Source organism: Monodon monoceros, unplaced genomic scaffold, assembly GCF_005190385.1.
Source record: "Monodon monoceros isolate NGI ecotype Baffin Bay Population unplaced genomic scaffold, NGI_Narwhal_1 Super_Scaffold_11, whole genome shotgun sequence".
NCBI classification, from domain to species: Eukaryota; Metazoa; Chordata; class Mammalia; order Artiodactyla; family Monodontidae; genus Monodon; species Monodon monoceros.
The window spans coordinates 128,482,454-128,500,776 of NW_021703767.1; the positions used below are offsets into that span (position 1 = coordinate 128,482,454).

General features: G+C 37.9%; 1 protein-coding gene across 2 annotated transcripts in view; it reads left to right on the top strand.

The window, feature by feature from the left end:
- TOPBP1 (DNA topoisomerase II binding protein 1) overlaps positions 1–18,323 on the top strand; it is a 78,145-nt gene that overhangs the window by 21,941 nt on the left and 37,881 nt on the right. For both annotated transcript variants that reach the window (XM_029214660.1, XM_029214661.1), the window contains exons 11-12: positions 16,417–16,760; positions 17,411–17,583. In XM_029214660.1, the coding sequence (XP_029070493.1) occupies positions 16,417–16,760; positions 17,411–17,583 (517 nt within the window). The remainder of the gene's footprint in view (positions 1–16,416; positions 16,761–17,410; positions 17,584–18,323) is intronic.

Here is an 18,323-nt window from a genome sequence, read left to right on the forward strand (position 1 = left end):
TTCATTAGGTCCCATTTGTTTATTTTTGTTTTTATTTCCATTTCTCTAGGAGGTGGGTCAAAAAGGATCTTGCTGTGATTTATGTCATAGAGTGTTCTGCCTGTTTTCCTCTAAGAGTTTGATAGTTTCTGGCCTTACATTTAGGTCTTTAATCCATTTTGAGCTTATTTTTGTGTATGGTGTTAGGGAGTGATCTAATCTCATACTTTTACATGTACCTGTCCAGTTTTCCCCGCACCACTTACTGAGCTGTCCTTTCTCCACTGTACATTTCTGCCTTCTTTATCAAAGATAAGGTGGCCATATGTGCGTGGGTTTATCTCTGGGCTTTCTATCCAGTTCCGTTGATCTATATTTCTGTTTTTGTGCCAGTACCGTACTCTCTTGACACTGTAGCTTTGTAGTATAGTCTGAAGTAAGGAAGCCTGATTCCTCCAGCTCCGTTTTTCGTTCTCAGGATTGCTTTGGCTATTCGGGGTCTTCTGTGTTTCCATACAAATTGTGAAATTTTCTGTTCTAGTTCTGTGAAAAATGCCAGTGGTAGTTTGCTAAGGATTGCATTGAATCTGTAGATTGCTTTGGGTAGTGGAGTCATTTTCACAATGTTGATTCTTCCAACCCAAGAACGTGGTATATCTCTCCATCTGTTTGTATCATCTTTAATTTCTTTCATCAGTGTCTTATAATTTTCTGCATACAGGTCTTTTGTCTCCTTAGGTAGGTTTATTCCTAGATATTTTATTCTTTTTGTGCAATGGTAAATGGGAGTGTTTTCTTGATTTCACGTTCAGATTTTTCATCATTAGTGTATAGGAATGCCCGAGATTTCTGTGCATTAATGTTGTATCCTGCTACTTTACCAAATTCATTGATTAGCTCTAGTAGTTTTCTGGTAGCATCTTTAGGATTCTCTATGTCCTCTGCAAACAGTGACAGCTTTACTTCCTTTCTGATTTCGATTCCTTTTATTTCCTTTTCTTCTCTGACTGCTGTGGCTAAAACTTCCAAAACTATGTTGAATAAGAGTGGTGAGAGTGGGCAACCTTCTCTTGTTCCTGATCTTAGTGGAAATGCTTTCAGTTTTTCACTATTGAGGATGATATTGAATGTGGGTTTGTCATATATTGCCTTTATTATGTTGAGGAAAGTTCCCTCTATGCCTAGTCTGGAGCGTTTTTATCATAAATGGGTGTTGAATTTTGTCAAAAGCTTTCTCTGCATCTGTTGAGATGACCATATGGTTTTTCTCCTTCAGTTTGTTAATATGGTGTATCACATTGATTGATTTGCATATATTGAAGAATCCTTGCATTCCTGGAATAAACGCCACTTGATCCATGGTGTATGATCCTTTTAATGTGCTGTTGGATTCTGTTTGCTAGTATTTTATTGAGGATTTTTGCATCTATGTTCATCAGTGTTATTGGCCTGTAGTTTTCTTTCTTTGTGACATCCTTGTCTGGTTTTGGTATCAGGGTGATGGTGGCCTCGTACAATGAGTTTGGGAGTGTTCCTCCCTCTGCTGTATTTTGGAAGAGCTTGAGAAAGATAGGTGTTAGCTCTTCTCTAAATGATTGATAGAGTTCGCCTGTGAAGCCATCTGGTCCTCGGCTTTTGTTTGTTGGAAGATTTTTAATCACAGTTTCAATTTCAGTGCTTGTGATTGGCCTGTTCATATTTTCCATTTCTTCCTGATTCAGTCTTGGCAGGTTGTGCATTTCTAAGAATTTGTCCATTTCTTCCAGGTTGTCCATTTGATTGGCATAGAGTTGCTTGTAGTAATCTCTCATGACCTTTTGTATTTCTGCAGTGTCAGTTGTTACTTCTCCTTTTTCATTTCTAATTCTATTGATTTGAGTCTTCTCCCTTTTTTTCTTGATGGGTCTGGCTAATGGTTTATCAATTTTGTTTATCTTCTCAAAGAACTAGCTTTCAGTTTTATTGATCTTTGCTATCATTGCCTTCATTTCTTTTTCATTTATTTCTGATCTGATCTTTGTGATTTCTTTCCTTCTGCTAACTTTGGGGTTTTTTTGTTTTTCTTTCTCTAATTGCTTTAGGTGCAAGGTTAGGTTGTTTATTTGAGATGTTTCCTGTTTCTTAAGATAGGATTGTATTGCTATAAACCTCCCTCTTAGAACTGCTTTTGTTGCATCGCATAGGTTGTGGGTCGTCATGTCTCCATTGTCATTTGTTCCTAGGTATTTTTTGGTTTCCTCTTTGATTTCTTCAGTGATCACTTCGTTATTAAGTAGTGTATTGTTTAGCCTCCATGTGTTTGTATTTTTTACAGATCTTTTACTCTAATTGATATCTAGTCTCATAGCATTGTGGTCGGAGAAGAAACTTGATACAATTTCAGTTTTATTAAATTTACCAAGGCTTGATTTGTGACCCAATATATGATCTATCCTGGAGAATGTTCCATGAGCACTTGAGAAAAAAGTGTATTCTGTTGATTTTGGATGGAATGTCCTATAAATATCAATTAAGTCCATCTTGTTTAATGTATCATTTAAAGCTTGTGTTTCCTTATTTATTTTCATTTTGGATGATCTGTCCATTGGTGAAAGTGGGGTGTTAAAGTCCCCTACTATGAACGTGTTACTGTCGACTTCCCTTTCTATGGCTGTATGTATGTATTGAGGTGCTCCTATGTTAGGTGCATAGATACTTAAAATTGTTATATCTTCTTCTTGGATCGATCCCTTGATCATTATGTAGTGTCCTTTGTCTCTTCTAATAGTCCTTATTTTAAAGTCTATTTTGTCTGATATGAGAATTGCTACTCCAGCTTTCTTTTGGTTTCCATTTGCATGGAATATCTTTTTCCATCCCTTCACTTTCAGTCTGTATGTGTCTCTAGGTTTGAAGTGGGTCTCTTGTAGACAGCATATCTATGGGTCTTGTTTTTGTATCCATTCAGCCAGTCTGTGTCTTTTGGTGGGAGCATTTAATCCATTTACATTTAAGGTAATTATCGATATGTATGTTCCTATTCCCATTTTCTTAATTGTTTTGGGTTTGTTATTATAGGTCTTTTCCTTCTCTTGTGTTTCTTGCCTAGAGAAGCTCCTTTAGCATTTGTTGTAGAGCTGGTTTGGTGGTGCTGAACTCTCTCAGCTTTTGTTTGTCTGCAAAGGCTTTAAGTTCTCCATCAAATCTGAATGAGATCCTTGCTGGGTAGAGTAATCTTGGTTGCAGGTTTTTCTCCTTCATCACTTTAAATATATCCTGCCAGTCCCTTCTGGCTTGCAGAGTTTCTGCTGAAAGATCAGCTGTTAACCTTATGGGGATTCCCTTGTGTGCTATTTGTTGTTTTTCCCTTGCTGCTTTTAATGTTTTCTTTGTATTTAACTTTTGACAGTTTGATTAATATGCGTCTTAACGTGTTTCTCCTTGGATTTATCCTGTATGGGACTCTCTGTGCTTGGTGGACTTGATTAACTATTTCCTTTCCCATATTAGGGAAGTTCTCAACTATAATGTCTTCACATATTTTCTTAGTCCCTTTCGTTTTCTCTTCTTCTTCTGGGACCCCTATAATTCGAATGTTGGTGCGTTTAATGTTGTCACAGAGGTCTCTGAGATTGTCCTCAGTCCTTTTCATTCTTTTTTCTTTATTCTGCTCTGCAGTAGTTATTTCCAGTATTCTATCTTCCAGGTCCCTTTCCGTTCTTCTGCCTCAGTTATTCTGCTATTGATCCCTTCTAGAGTATTTTTAATTTCATTTATTGTGTTGTTCATTGTTGCTTGTCTCATCTTTAGTTCTTCTAGGTCCTTGTTAAATGTTTCTTGTATTTTGTCTATTATATTTCCAAGATTTTGGATCATCTTTACTACCATTATTCTGAATTCTTTTTCAGGTAGGCTGCCTATTTCCTCTTCATTTGTTACGTCTGGTGGGTTTTTATCTTGCTCCTTCATCTGCTGTGTGTTTTTCTGTCTTCTCATTTTGCTTAACTTACTGTGTTTGGGGTCTCCTTTTTGCAGGCTGCAGGTTCGTAGTTCCCGTTGTTTTTGGTGTGTGTCCCCAGTGGCTAAAGTTGGTTCAGTGGGTTGTGTAGGCTTCCTGGTGGAGGGCACTAGTGCCTGTGTTCTGGTGAATGGGGCTGGATCTTGTCTTTCTGGTGGGCAGGTCCACGTCTGGTGGTGTGTTTTGGGGTGTCTGTGGACTTATTATGATTTTAGGCAGCCTCTCTGCTAATGGATGGGGTTGTGTTCCTGTCTTGCTAGTTGTTTGGCATAGGGTGTCCTGCACTGTAGCTTGCTGGTCGTCGAGTGAAGCTGGGTGTTGGTGTTGAGATGGAGATCTCTGGGAGATTTTTGCCATTTGATATTACGTGGAGCTGGGAGGTCTCTTGTGGACCAGTGTCCTGAAGTTGGCTCTCCCACCTCAGAGTCACAGCACTGACTGCTGGCTGCAGCACCAGAGCCTTTCATCCACACTGCTCAGAATAAAAGGGAGAAAAAGTAGAAAGAAAGAGAGGGAGGGAAGGAGGAAGGAAAGGATAGAAGAAAATAAAATAAGGTATAATAAAATAAAAAAAATTATTAAGAAAAAAATTTTTTTAAGTAAAAAAAAAAAATGGATGGATAGAACCCTAGGACAAATGGTGAAAGCAAAGCTATACAGACAAAATCTCACACAGAAGCGTACACATACTCAGAAAAAGCTGAAAAGGGGAAAAAATAATATATCTTGCTCTCAAAGTCCACCTCCTCTATTTGGGATGATTCGTTGTCTCTTCAGGTGTTCCACAGATGCAGGGTACATCATGTTGATTGTGGAGATTTAATCCACTGCTCCTGAGGCTGCTGGGAGAGATTTCCCTTTCTCTTCTTTGTTTGCACAGCTCCCAGGGTTCAGGTTTGGATTTGGCCCTGCCTCTGCGTGTAGGTCGCTGGAGGGCATCTGTTCTTCGCTCAGACAGGACGGGGTTAAAGGAGCCGCTGATTCGGGGGCTCTGGCTCACTCAGGCCGGGGGGAGGGAGGGGCACAGAGTGCGGGGTGCACCTGTGGCAGCAGTGGCCGGCGTGACGTTGCACCAGCCTGAGGCGCACCGTGCGTTCCCCCGGGGAAGTTGTCCCTGGGTCCCTGGACCCTGTCAGTGGAGGTCTGCACAGGCTCCCTGGAAGAGAGGTGTGGAGAGTGACCTGTGCTCGCACCCAGGCTTCTTGGTGGCGGCAGCAGCAGCCTTAGCGTCTCATGCCCGTCTGTGGGGTCCGCGCTGCTGCTCGCGCCGATCTCTGGAGCTCCTTTAAGCAGTGCTCTTAATCCCCTCTCCTCGCGCACCAGGAAACAAAGAGGGAAGAAAAAGTCTCTTGCCTCTTTGGCAGGTCCAGACTTTTTCCCGGACTCCCTCCCGGTTAGCCGTGGTGCACGAACCACGTCAGGCTGTTTTCACGCTGCCAGTCCTCTCCCTGCGCTCCGACCGAAGCCCGAGCCTCAGCTCCCAGCCCCGCCTGCCCCAGCGGGTGAGCAGACAAGCCTCTCGGGCTGGTGAGTGCTGGTCGGCACCGATTCTCTGTGCGGTAATCTCTCCGCTTTGCCCTCCGGACCCCTGTGGCTGTTCTCTCCTCCGCGGCTCTGAAGCTCCCCCCACCCCGCCACCCGCAGTCTCCGCCCGTGAAGGGGCTTCTAGTGTGTGGAAACCTTTCCTCCTTCATGGCTCCCTCCCACTGGTGCAGGTCCCGTCCCTATTCTTTTGTCTCTGTTTATTCTTTTTTTTTTTTGCCCTACCCAGGTACGTGGGGAGTTTCTTGCCTTTTGGGAGGTCTGAGGTCTTCTGCCAGCGTTCAGTAGGTGTTCTGTAGGAGTTGTTCCACGTGTAGATGTATTTCTGATGTATCTGTGGGGAGGAAGGTGAACTCCACGTCTTACTCTTCCGCCATCTTCCTCCTCTCTCTGGGTATTGAGTTTTTAAAAATTGTGGTAAAATATGCCTAACATAAAATTTACCATTTTCACTATTTTTAGGTGTACAATTTAGTGGTACTATATTCACACTATTGTGCCACCATCGTTACCATTCATGCCAGAAGTTTTTTATCTTCCCAAAGTGAAACATTATAGCCATTAAATAGTAACTCTGTATTCCTACCTCCGCCCAGTCCCTGGCAACCACCATTCTATTTTCTGTCTTTGAATTTGCCCATTCTAGGTAGCTCATATAAATGGACTCATACAGTATCTGTCCTTTTGTGTCTTATTTCACTTACCATAATGTCCTCAAGTTTCATCCATGTTTTAGCATGTGTCAGAATTTCATTCCTTATTAAAGTTGAATAATAGTTCATTGTATGTTGGAATTGTCTCTTCCTTTCTGTTGATGGACACTTGAGTTTTCTCTGTGGTTGGCTTTTGTAAATAATGGTGCTGTGAACGTCGCTGTACAGGTATCTGTTCAAGTCCCTGCTTTCATTTCTTTTAGATACAGTCCCAGAAGTGGAATTCATAAGTCATATGGTAATTCTATGTTTAATTTTTTGGGAAACCACCTTGCTGTTTTCCACAGTGGTGTACCACTTTACATTCTCACCAGCAGTGCACAGGGGTTCCAGTTTCTCCACATCCTTACCAACATATTGTATTTTCTGCTTTTTTTTAATAAACATCATCCTGATGGGTATGAAGTGGTATCTCACTGGTGGTTTTGATTTGCATTTCCCTGATGATTAGTGACATTGAGCATCATTTCATGTTTTTATTGGCCATCTATAAATCTTCTTTGGAGAAATGTTTATTCAATTGGGTTGATTTTTTTGTTCCTGAGTAGTAGGAGTTCTTTATGTATTTTGAATATTGATCCCTTATCAGATATATGATTTGCATATATTTTCACCCATTCTTTGGGTAGCCTTTTCACCCTGTGTTCTGTGATGGACAAAAGTTTTAATTGTGATGAAGTCCAATTTATCTATTGTTTTCTCATTGCCTGTGTTTTTGGTGCCATAATTAAGAAATCATTGCCAAATCTAATGTAATGATGCTTTTCTTGTATGTTTTCTTCTAAAAGTTTTGTAGTTTTTATTCTTTAGGGCTGTGATCTGGGTATTATGTACTTTTCCTCTGCTCATTAGAATTATATGGTTTTTTCTCCTTGGTGTGGTAAATTGCATTAGTAGATTTTACATTGTTAAATCAAGTTTAACTTCTTCTGGATATGACATATTCATCTTTTTTTTACTGTGTTCAGTTTACTAATATTTTATTTAGGATTTTATCTATTCGGTGTGATATTGGCCTATAATTTTCCTTTTCCTGTTGTCCTTGTTGGGTTTTGTTATTATTGATAAAATGGATTGGTGAGTTACTTTTTTTTTTTTCTTCAATCTCAGTTTATGTACGATTTTTTTTTTCTTTAATCTCAGTTTATGTATGATTCGAGTTCCCTTATACTTGAATATGTGATGAAACTCATCTGTCTAACGGCCTGGTCTAACGGCCTGGCCTGATTTTATAGTACGGATTTATTTAATGGATATGAAACTATTTCATTGTTCTACTTTTTCCTGAATAAGTTTTGGTAAGCTATATTTTCTAGGAGATTTAAACACCAGTTTCATTAGTCTTTTTAACAAACCAAGTTTGATTTTTGTTTTTGTTTCATTAATTTATTGTCTTACTCTTTTTTTTCTTCTCTTTTTTCTTCTGATTTCTTAAGTTGCACAATTTGTTTTTTTGTAGTCTTTTTATCTAAGTGTTTATGTCAGTAGATTTCTCTGAAAGTAGTAACTCAGTTATATTTCAAAAGATCTTTTATATAGCATTTTTGTAATTGTTCAAGTTTCTAATTTTATCGTATCTTTGGTCTATGAGGTGTTTAGAAAGTGGTTTTCATAAATGTTCTTCTGTGCCTCAGAAAAATAAAGTGTACTTGTCATCTCCTTTTGCAGGGTGGACTTGGTGGTGGTGGTGGTTGATTGGGTTTTGGTCGACATTTTCACTGAAGGCATTTCCCTTTAGTGTTTCTGAGTGGTAAGGTATACTCTGCCCCACGTCTAATTTGTGTGAGATCAAAGGCTTGACTCCTATCCCTCTATGTGATATCCTTAAATACTAAGGGTATAGGTCACTGCCAAAATAGATGTTAATCGTTAGCTTTAGTAATCACTTAATGATCTGAATTCATGCTACTACTTCATTTTTAGCCCTTGAGAATTTCTCTTGCTTTCTTATAAACTCAGCTATGTATTTATAAGGATACCTTTAATATTTCATCCTGTATTTTAGGTGTTTTTAGTGAGTGGGTTTTGAATACCTAGCCTACCATATTTCTAGAAGGGAACTTTCAGTATTCTTATTTTTTTATCCACACTGTTTCTCTTCATGGTGTACTGCAGAATTGACTTTTGTCAGACCACTTGCTTATGCTTTAGTAGTGTATCATATCAGATCATCCTAATTTTTTAGGATATTCTAGTATAAAGAAGCCACAGATTGACTGGAAGTAGTTTTATGCATTATCCTTCAACAAGGGTACTTGCTGGAGGCAGGCAGTTGGTTTCTCAAACCTTCCTTTCTAAAGCAGCTAGTAGTCTACTGACTTTGAAAGGATTTAGTGACAGTAAATCTCAGTGAATCCCCAAGCATCAAATTTAGAAGAATGTAATCAAGTATTTTCAGTTACCTCTTAAAATTACTTTTGATTTGAGAGAGCTTTTTCAATAATAGTCTTGTCAAAAAGCCTATTATTATTCGGTAGTCTATTGGGCTACCAAATGACATCTATTTGAGAAAGGGTTTTATTTCTAAAATAAATGGGAAGAACTACTGTAGAACATGTTAATTTATTCTGAGTCTTTAATAACTTCAGGGTTTTACTTATCATTTATAAAACTTAGTATTTCTAGTTTGTTTTTATAGTCGTCTAAAATTCCCCTGGGCTTCTTCCTTCTTCCTATCTCACCACTTATATATAGACATCAAACAAAGTTTTTTTTCCTCCTAGATGTGATTGTGAACAATTCTAATGGCAAAATATTTTGTTTTTACATTTTATATTAGAAATATCTATTTTTAAAACTACTTTCCAAAATGTTTTATAGTATCATGTCACCTTTATTTCCATCTAAGCTTATTCATCCTCATACATCTCTATAAATTATAAATATACTGTTATCCCTTATTCCTTGTAATATGAAACTGAGGGTCATAGAGTCTCCTCACCTACTGATCAGTAATGCGCTAGACAAAACTGCTTCTTCAGAGTGTCAGTAAGAGCAATTTAAATACTTGTATTAAGTAGGAATTAAAGTATATATAAACAGTAATTAGTTTAAAAGTGAAAATGATCGTGTCTGTTGGAGATGAAGATAGAAATAAGAAGATGGCACTATAACGTTATGGACCCTGGAGTCAGACAGACTTCGGTTTATATCTCATTTCTGCCACCTAATAACTGTATGACTTTAGGTAAGTTACATAACCTCTTTAAGCCTGGTATTCTTCTTGAAGAAAGGGTATAGATACAGCAATAGAATGAGCCTAATAGTATCATGATCATTAATTACATGCATGTAAAGCACTTAGGCACAGTGCCTATATAAATAAATGTTAAGAATCCTTGAATACCTTCCAGGCTTGTTGGAATCCCATGAAGCAGGGCTTGGCAAACTGTTTTGTAAAAGGCCAGACAGTAAATATTTTGTGACTTTGCCAGCCACATTCTGCCTCTGTCACACATTCTATTTTGTTTTGTTTTGTTTTTGCAACCATTTAAAAATGTAAAAACAATAATACACAGGCCATGGGCCCACTTTGGCCCCTAGGCTGTAGTTTGCCTATCTCTGCTGTAAGACATTACCCTTCAACACAGCACCACTAGAGTTTTCAAAAACATACTAAGTTTTTACCTCTTAAACTTTTAGCATTGATTTCATAATATTTATTGCATATTAGGGAATGCATTTTCTTTTTCTTTTTATACAGCAAGTCAGTAGAGCAACTGCTCCTAATCTCTTTATTTTTTTAATTTAATTTGATTTATTTTATTATACAGCAGGCTCTTATTAGTTATCCATTTTATACATATTGGTGTATACATGTCAATCCCAATCTCCCAATTCATCACACCACCCCACCTCCACCCCCTCCCCGCCACTTTCCCCCCTTGGTGTCCATACGTTTGTTCACTGTATCTGTGTCTCATTTTCTGCCCTGCAAACCGGTTCATCAGTACCATTTTTCTAGATTCCACATATATGTGTTAATATACGATATTTGTTTTTCTCTTTCTGACTTACTTCACTCCATATGACAGTCTCTAGATCCATCCACATCTCTACAAATGACCCAGTTTCGTTCCTTCTTATGGCTGAGTAATATTCCATTGTATATATGTACCACATCTTCTTTATCCATTCATCTGTTGATGGGCATTTAGGTTGTTTCCATGTCCTGGCGATTGTAAATAGTGCTGCAATGAACACTGGGGTGCATGCGTCTTTTTGAATTATGGTTTCTCTGGGTGTATGCCCAGTAGTGGGATTGCTGGGTCATATGGTAATGCTATTCTTAGTTTTTTAAGGACCCTCCATACTGTTCTCCATAGTGACTGCATAAATTTACATTCCCTCCAACAGTGCAAGAGGGTTCCCTTTTCTCCACACCCTCTCCAGCATTTGTTGTTTGTAGATTTTCTGATGATACCCATTCTAACTGCTGTGAGGTGTGATACCTCACTGTAGTTTTGATTTGCATTTCTCTAATAATTAGTGATATTGAGCAGCTTTTCATGTGCTTCTTGGCCATCTATATGTCCTCTTTGGAGAAATGTCTATTTAGGTCTTCTGCCCATTTTTAGGTTGGGTTGTTTTTTTTTTAATATTGAGCTGCATGAGCTGTTTATATATTTTGGAGATTAATCCTTTGTCCATTGATTCGTTTGCAAATATTTTCTCCCATTCTGAGGGTTGTCTTTTCATCTTGTTTGTAGTTTCCTTTGCGGTGCAAAAACTTAAGTTTCATTAGGTCCCATTTGTTTATTTTTGTTTTTATTTCCATTACTCTAGGAGGTGGATCAAAAAAGGCCTTGCTGTGATTTATGTCAAAGAATGTTCTTCCTATGTTTTCCTCCAAGAATTTTATAGTGTCTGGTCTTACATTTAGGTCTCGAATCCATTTTGAGTTTATTTTTGTGTATGGTGTTAGGGAGTGTTCTAATTTCATTCTTTTACATGTAGCTGTCCAGTTCTCCGAGCACCACTTACTGAAGAGACTGTCTCCATTGTATATCCTTGCCTCCTTTGTCATAGATTAGTTGACCGTAGGTGTGTGGGTTTACATCTGTGCTTTCTATCCCGTCCCATTGATCTATGTTTCTGTTTTTGTGCCAGTACCATATTGTCTTAATTACCGTAGCTTTGTAGTGTAGTCTGAAGTCAGGGAGCCTGATTCATCCATCTCCGTTTTTTTCCCTCAAGACCACTGTGGCTATTTGGGGTATTTTGTGTCTCCATACAAATTTTAAGATTTTTTTGTTCTAGTTCTATAAAAAATGCCATTGGTAATTTGATAGGGGTTGCATTGAATCTGTAGATTGCTTTGGGTAGTATAGTCATTTTCACAATATTGATTCTTCCAATCCAAGAACGTGGTATATGTCTCCATCTGTTTGTTTAATCTTTAATTTCTTTCATCAGTGTCTTATACTTTTCTGCATACAGGTCTTTTGTCTCCCTAGGTAGGCTTATTCCTAGGTATTTTATTCTTTTTGTTGCAGTGGTAAATGGGAGTGTTTCCTTATTTTCTCTTTCACATTTTTCATCATTAGTGTATAGGAATGCAAGAGATTTCTGTACATTAATTTTGTATCCTGCAACTTTACCAAATTCATTGATTAGCTCTAGTAGTTTTCTGGTGGCATCTTCAGGATTCTCTATGTATAGTATCATGTCATCTGCAAACAGTGACAGTTTTACTTCTTTTCCAATTTGTATTTCTTTTATTTCTTTTTCTTCTCTGACTGCTGTGGCTAGGACTTCCAAAACTATGTTGAATAATAGTGGTGAGAGTGTATATCCTTGTCTTGTTCCTGATCTTAGAGGAAATGCTTTCAGTTTTTCACCATTGAGAATGATGTTTGCTGTGGGTTTGTCGTATATGGCCTTTATTATGCTGAGGTACATTTCCTCTATGCCCACTTTCTGGAGAGTTTTTATCATAAATGGGTGTTGAATTTTGTCAAAAGCTTTTGCTGCATCTATTGAGATGATCATATGGTTTTTCTTCTTCAATTTGTTAATGTGGTGTATCAAATTGATTGATTTACATATACTGAAGAATCCTTGCATCCCTGGGATAAATCCCACTTGATCATGGTGTATGATCCTTTTAATGTGTTGTTGGATTGTTTACTAGTATTTTGTTGAGGACTTTTGCATCTATATTCATCAGTGATATTGGTCTGTAACTTTCTTTTTTTGTAGTATCTTTGTCTGTTTTGGTATCAGGATGATGGTGGCTTCATAGAATGAGTTTGGAAGTGTTCCTTCCTCTGCAATTTTTTGGAAGAGTTTGAGAAGGATGGGTGTTAGCTCTTCTCTAAATGTTTGATAGAATTCACCTGTGAAGCCATCTGGTCCTGGACTTTTGTTTGTTGGAAGATTTTTGTTGTTGTTATTGTTGTTGTTGGAAGATTTTTAATTACAGTTTCAATTTCATTACTTGTGATTGGTCTGTTCATATTTTCGGTTTCTTCCTGGTTCAGTCTTGGAAGGTCATACCTTTCTAAGAATATTTCCATTTCTTCCAGGTTGTCCATTTTATTGGCATATAGAGTTGCTTGTAGTAGTCTCTTAGGGTGCTTTGTATTTCTGCAGTGTCTGTTGTAATGTCTCCTTTTTCATTTCTAATTTTATTGATTTGAGTCCTCTCCCACTTTTCTTGATGAGTCTGGCTAATGGTTTATCAATTATGTTTATCTTCTCAAAGAACCAGCTTTTAGTTTTATTGATCTTTGCTATTGTTTTCTTTGTTTCTGTTTCATTTATTTCTGCTCTGATCTTTATGATTTCTTTCCTTCTGCTAACTTTGGGTTTTGTTTGTTCTTCTTTCTCTAGTTGTTTTAGGTGTAAGGTTAGATTGTTTATTTGAGATGTTTGGTTCTTTTTGAGGTACAATTCTATTGCTATAAGGTTCCCTCTTAGAACTGCTTTTGCTGCATCCCATAGGATTTGGATTGTCATGTTTTTATTGTCATTTGTCTCTAGGTATTTTTTAATGTCCTCTTTGATTTCTTCAGTGATCTCTTGGTCGTTTAGTAACGTATTGTTTAGCCTCCATGTGTTTGTGGTTTTTACGGTTTTTTTCTCTGTAATTGATTTCTAATCTCATAGTGTTGTGGTTGGAAAAGGTGCTTGATACTATTTCAGTTTTCTTAACTTTACTGAGGCTTGGTTTGTGACCCAAGATGTGATCTATCGTGGAGAATCTTCTGTGCACACTTGAGAATAAACTGTAATCTGCTGGTTTTGGATGGAGTGTCCTATAAATATATCTGGTGTATTGTGTCATTTAAAGCTTGTTTTTCCTTATTAATTTTCTGTTTGGATGATCAGTCCATTGGTTAAGTGAGGTGTTAAAGTCCCCCACTGTTATTATTTTTATTAATTAATTTTTTTATTTTTGGCACATTGGGTCTTCGTTGCTGTGCGCGGGCTTTCTCTAGTTGCGGGGAGCGGGCTACTCTTCGTTGCGGTGCACGGGCTTCTCATTGCAGTGGCTTCTCTTGTTGCAGAGCATGGGCTCTAGGTGCACAGGCTTCAGTACTTGTGGCACATGGGCTCAGTAGTTGTGGCTCACGGGCTCTAGATAGCAGGCTCAGTAGTTGTGGCGCACTGGCTTACTTACTCTGCGGCATGTGGGATCTTCCTGGACCAGGGCTCAAACCCGTGTTCCCTGCATTGGCAGGCGGATTCTTAACCACTGCACCACCAGGGAAGTCCCCCCACTATTATTGTGTTACTGTCGATTTCCTCTTTTATAGCTGTTAGCAGTTGCCTTACGTATTGAGGTGCTCCTGTGTTGGGTGCATATATATTTATAATTGTTATATCTTCTTTTTGGATTGATTCCTTGATCATTATGTAGTGTCCTTCCTTGTCTCTTGTAACATTTTTTGTTTTAAAGTCTATTTTATCAGATATGAGTATTGCTACTCCAGCTTTCTTTTGATTTCCATTTGCATGGAATATCATTTTCCATCCCTTCACTTCCAGTCTGTATGTGTCCCTAGGTCTGAAGTGGGTCTCCTGTAGACAGCATATATATGGGTCTTGTTTTTGTATCCATTCAGCGAGCCTGTGTCTTTTGCTTGGAGCATTTAATCCCTTCACGTTTAAGGGAATTATCTATTATGTATGTTCCTGTTACCATTTTCTTAGTTGTTTTAGGTTTGTTTTTGTAGGTCCTTTTTTCTCTTGTGTTTCCCACTTAGAGAAGTTCCTTTAGCATTTGTTGTAGAGCTGGTTTGGTGGAGCTGAATTCTCTTTGCTTTTGCTTGTCTGTAAAGCTTTTGATTTCTCCATGGAATCTGAATGAGATCCTTGCCGGGTAGAGTAATCTTGGTTTTAAGTTCTTCCCTTTCATCACTTTAAATATGTCATGCCACTCCCTTCTGGCTTTTAGAGTTTCTGCTGAGAAATCAGCTTTTAACCTTATTTGAGTTCCCTTGTATGTTGTCGTTTTTCCCTTGTTGCTTTCTATAATTTTTCTTTGTCTTTAATTTTTGCCAATTTGCTTACTGTGTGTCTCGGCGTGTTTCTCCTTGGGTTTATCCTGTATGGGAGTCTCTGTGCTTCCTGGACTTGCGTGGCTATTTCCTTTCCCATGTTAGGGAAGTTTTTGACTATAATCTCTTCAAATATTTTCTCGGGTTCTTTTTCTCTCTCTTTTCCTTCTGGGACCCCTATAATGCGAATGTTGCATTTAATGTTGTGCCAGAGGTCTCTTAGTCTGTCTTCATTTCTTTTCATTCTTTTTTCTTTATTCTGTTCCACAGCAGTGAATTCCACCATTCTGTCTTCCAGGTCACTTATCCATTCTTCTACCTCAGTTATTCTGCTGTTGATTCCTTCCAGTGTATTTTTCATTTCAATTATTGTATTGTTCATCTCTGTTTGTTTGTTCTTTAATTCTCCTAGGTCTTTGTTAAACATTTCTTGCATCTTTTCAATCTTTGCCTCCATCCTTTTTCCAAGGTCCTGCGTCATCTTCACTATCATTATTCTGAATTCTTTTTCTGGAAGGTTGCCTATCTCTACTTCATTTAGTTGTTTTTCTGGGGTTTTATCTTGTTCCTTCATCTGGTACATTGCCCTCTGCCTTTTTTGTGTGTTTGTTTGTTTGTTTTTGTTTTGCGGTATGTGGGCCTCTCACTGTTGTGGCCTCTCCCGTTGCGGAGCACAGGCTCCGGACGCGCAGGCTCAGCGGCCATGTCTCACGGGCCCAGCCGCTCTGCGGCATGTGGGATCTTCCTGGACCGGGGAACGAACCCGTGTCCCCTGCATCGGCAGGCGGACTCTCAACCACTGCGCCACCAGGGAAGCCCCCTCTGCCTTTTCGTCTTGTCTGTCTTTCTGTGAATGTGGTTTTAGTTCCACAGGCTGCAGGACTGTAGTTCTTCTTGCTTCTGCTGTCTGCCCTCTCCTAATCCCTTTATTTTTAAACCAGGACTTTTCCAGTGTATAACACCCTGCTAGTGTTGGAAGGTCTCCTGCAGAGGCAGGGGGTAGCTGTGTCTCACCATGAGGACTAGGACACTGGCAGCAGCTGCATTTTCATTATTGACATTTATATTTTAAAATATCTGTTTTTTTCTTCTACTACCCATTTATAAGCCAACTTTATCCTGAAATGAAATTGTTGAGACTGTTGGGTCCTTGATCAGTTGTTTTCTTAAGAATCTGTATAGAAGCTAAATAGCTCCAATTTCATTATAAAACTTTTTAGAAATTTTTGAAAGGGAAGTAACCATAATTCTCTTATTATTGCATTTATTCAGTTATTTCCATGTGATGGGCTTGACCACTTAGGCCTGTTGCTTCCAGTTTTTCCTTAATGATATTTTTTTAATTCTGTTGTGAATTATCTGAACCAGTTTCAGAACTCAAACAGGCCCATGGAGTTATTGGAGCTTCATAATTTTCAACTAATTAGAGTTTTCTAGTATACTGGTAATACTTAGATTAGTAACGTGATTGCTGTTGTCCTAGGATAGTAATACTGATATCACTCCTGGGAACCCAGAGAATGGGATGGTTCATATTCTTTCTTCATTGTATACTTATAAAGCCTTAGTTTTATATGTGTGGTCACAGTTCTCAGGTTCCATGTTACCTTAATATCCTTACTAGGAAATAAACTTTATAAAATAAACTACCTGTTAGAAAACATTTCTTTTTCTGTTCCAGTTGAAGTTGCGCAGTCTGAAGTTGGGCCCTTTAATGATTCTGCTCATGTGGAGCCCCTTATTGATTCTACTCATATTTCTCTGCAAGAAGAAAACCAGTCTTCCGTCAGTCATTGCCTCCCTGATGCTTCTACAATTACTGAAGAAGGTTTATTTAGCCAAAAGAGTTTTCTTATTTTAGGTTTTACTAATGAAAATGAATTTAATATTGCAACTATCATAAGAGAAAATGCTGGAAAAATTGTGTCACTTCAGAGCAGAGTTGTTGCTGATTATGCTGTGGTTCCTCTGCTGGGGTGTGAAGTACAGGCAACTGTGGGAGAAGTTGTTACAAATACGTGGCTGGTAAGAAAACACTGTAGCAGTTGAAATATAGTATTGAAGGATGTCTGAAACTAGGAGTACACGTTTATTTCTTAGGCAGCTCAGTTTCAGTAAATTGGTATTTGGGTTTGAGCACTGTCTGGATTTTGCTTTTAACAATGGAAAGTGTAAATAATAAACTATGCAAGCTTCTTGGTCCTAATCCTGGTAGAATAGAGGGGCCACACCAGCAGTGTTCCTTCTTAGGAAGTTACTCCAGGTCATCTCATATTATTTCAATTTTCCTAGTTTTCTTACTACCAAAACATGACATACACTTTTGTATTATTCCATCTTGTTGGCTTATCACTAATAATTTCATCATTGATTTATTTTTCGACTTGCAAAGAGAAAAAGTGATAATACATTGGAAGAAATTAAATTTTAAGCAAAATTCAATAAATTCGATGATAAATCTGACTGATTTTAACATCCTATATAATGGATTGGTGTGAATGTATTTCTTTAATGTTATAATTTTAAATGTGTTGAGAATGAGCATATATACACATTTATATGAAAGTAAAATTGGTTTTCATCTAAACTAAAATTACTGTTACTGTAACTGAACCAGTGTTAACCACTAGTCACTTATTTCAGGTTGATGTTATTGTTTCTCTTGTTTTTGAAAGGTAACTTGTATAGACTATCAGACTTTAACTGATCCAAAGTCAAATCCTCTCTTCACACCAGTCCCAGTAATGGCAGGAATGACTCCTTTAGAGGATTGTGTTCTTTCATTCAGCCAGTGTGCAGGAGCTGAAAAAGATTCGTTGACATTCTTAGCAAATCGCCTTGGAGCAAGGTATGTAGTATTTTTAGTGTACCTGCTGTCTTGGTGTACTTTTTATTTGTTTTGACTTATAGAAGAGCATTCAAATTAGGATTTCACTGGGTGTCTTTATAATATTTATGAGGAGTGTGTTGCATATCTATGTGATGGCTCAAAGTGGGAGAGGGAGAATGCTGTTAGACGGATGCCTGGCAAATGTTAAGGCTCCAGGTGTTAATGCTTACCTACCAGGAAAGGGAATATTTAAAGCTGATACGTGGGTCATTATTGAGTGTTGCTTATCTAAGCATTATTTATTCCCTTCCATATGCCATCTGGATGATTTATTCTTTTTCAGTGTACATTCATTGTTTTTCTGCAGTGCGAATGTTAAGCAGAAATAATGAATACTTTGGGAGAAAGAAAATGAATTTTAAAGTTCCAAAATCCAGATTAGCCCAACCTGTAAGTGAACTTTAATGGTGGCTGTTTAAAAAGGAAGTAGAAAACTCATTATATAAATAAATATAAATGAACTAAACTTTACATTAAAGGAAAAGTTCTTTTAGATTATATCATTAAGCAGCACTTAAAATGCTTTTAAACAAGAGACACATCTAAACCTAAATGATTCAGAACATTTGGGGAAAAAAAAAGATGGGCAAAGATATATCAAAAGAAAAGAGAGTGTTGCAGTTTTAACATCAGACAAGTTTGGATTCAAATCAAAAGGCATTAAACAGGAAAAAGAAGAGCACTGTAAATAAAGAGTG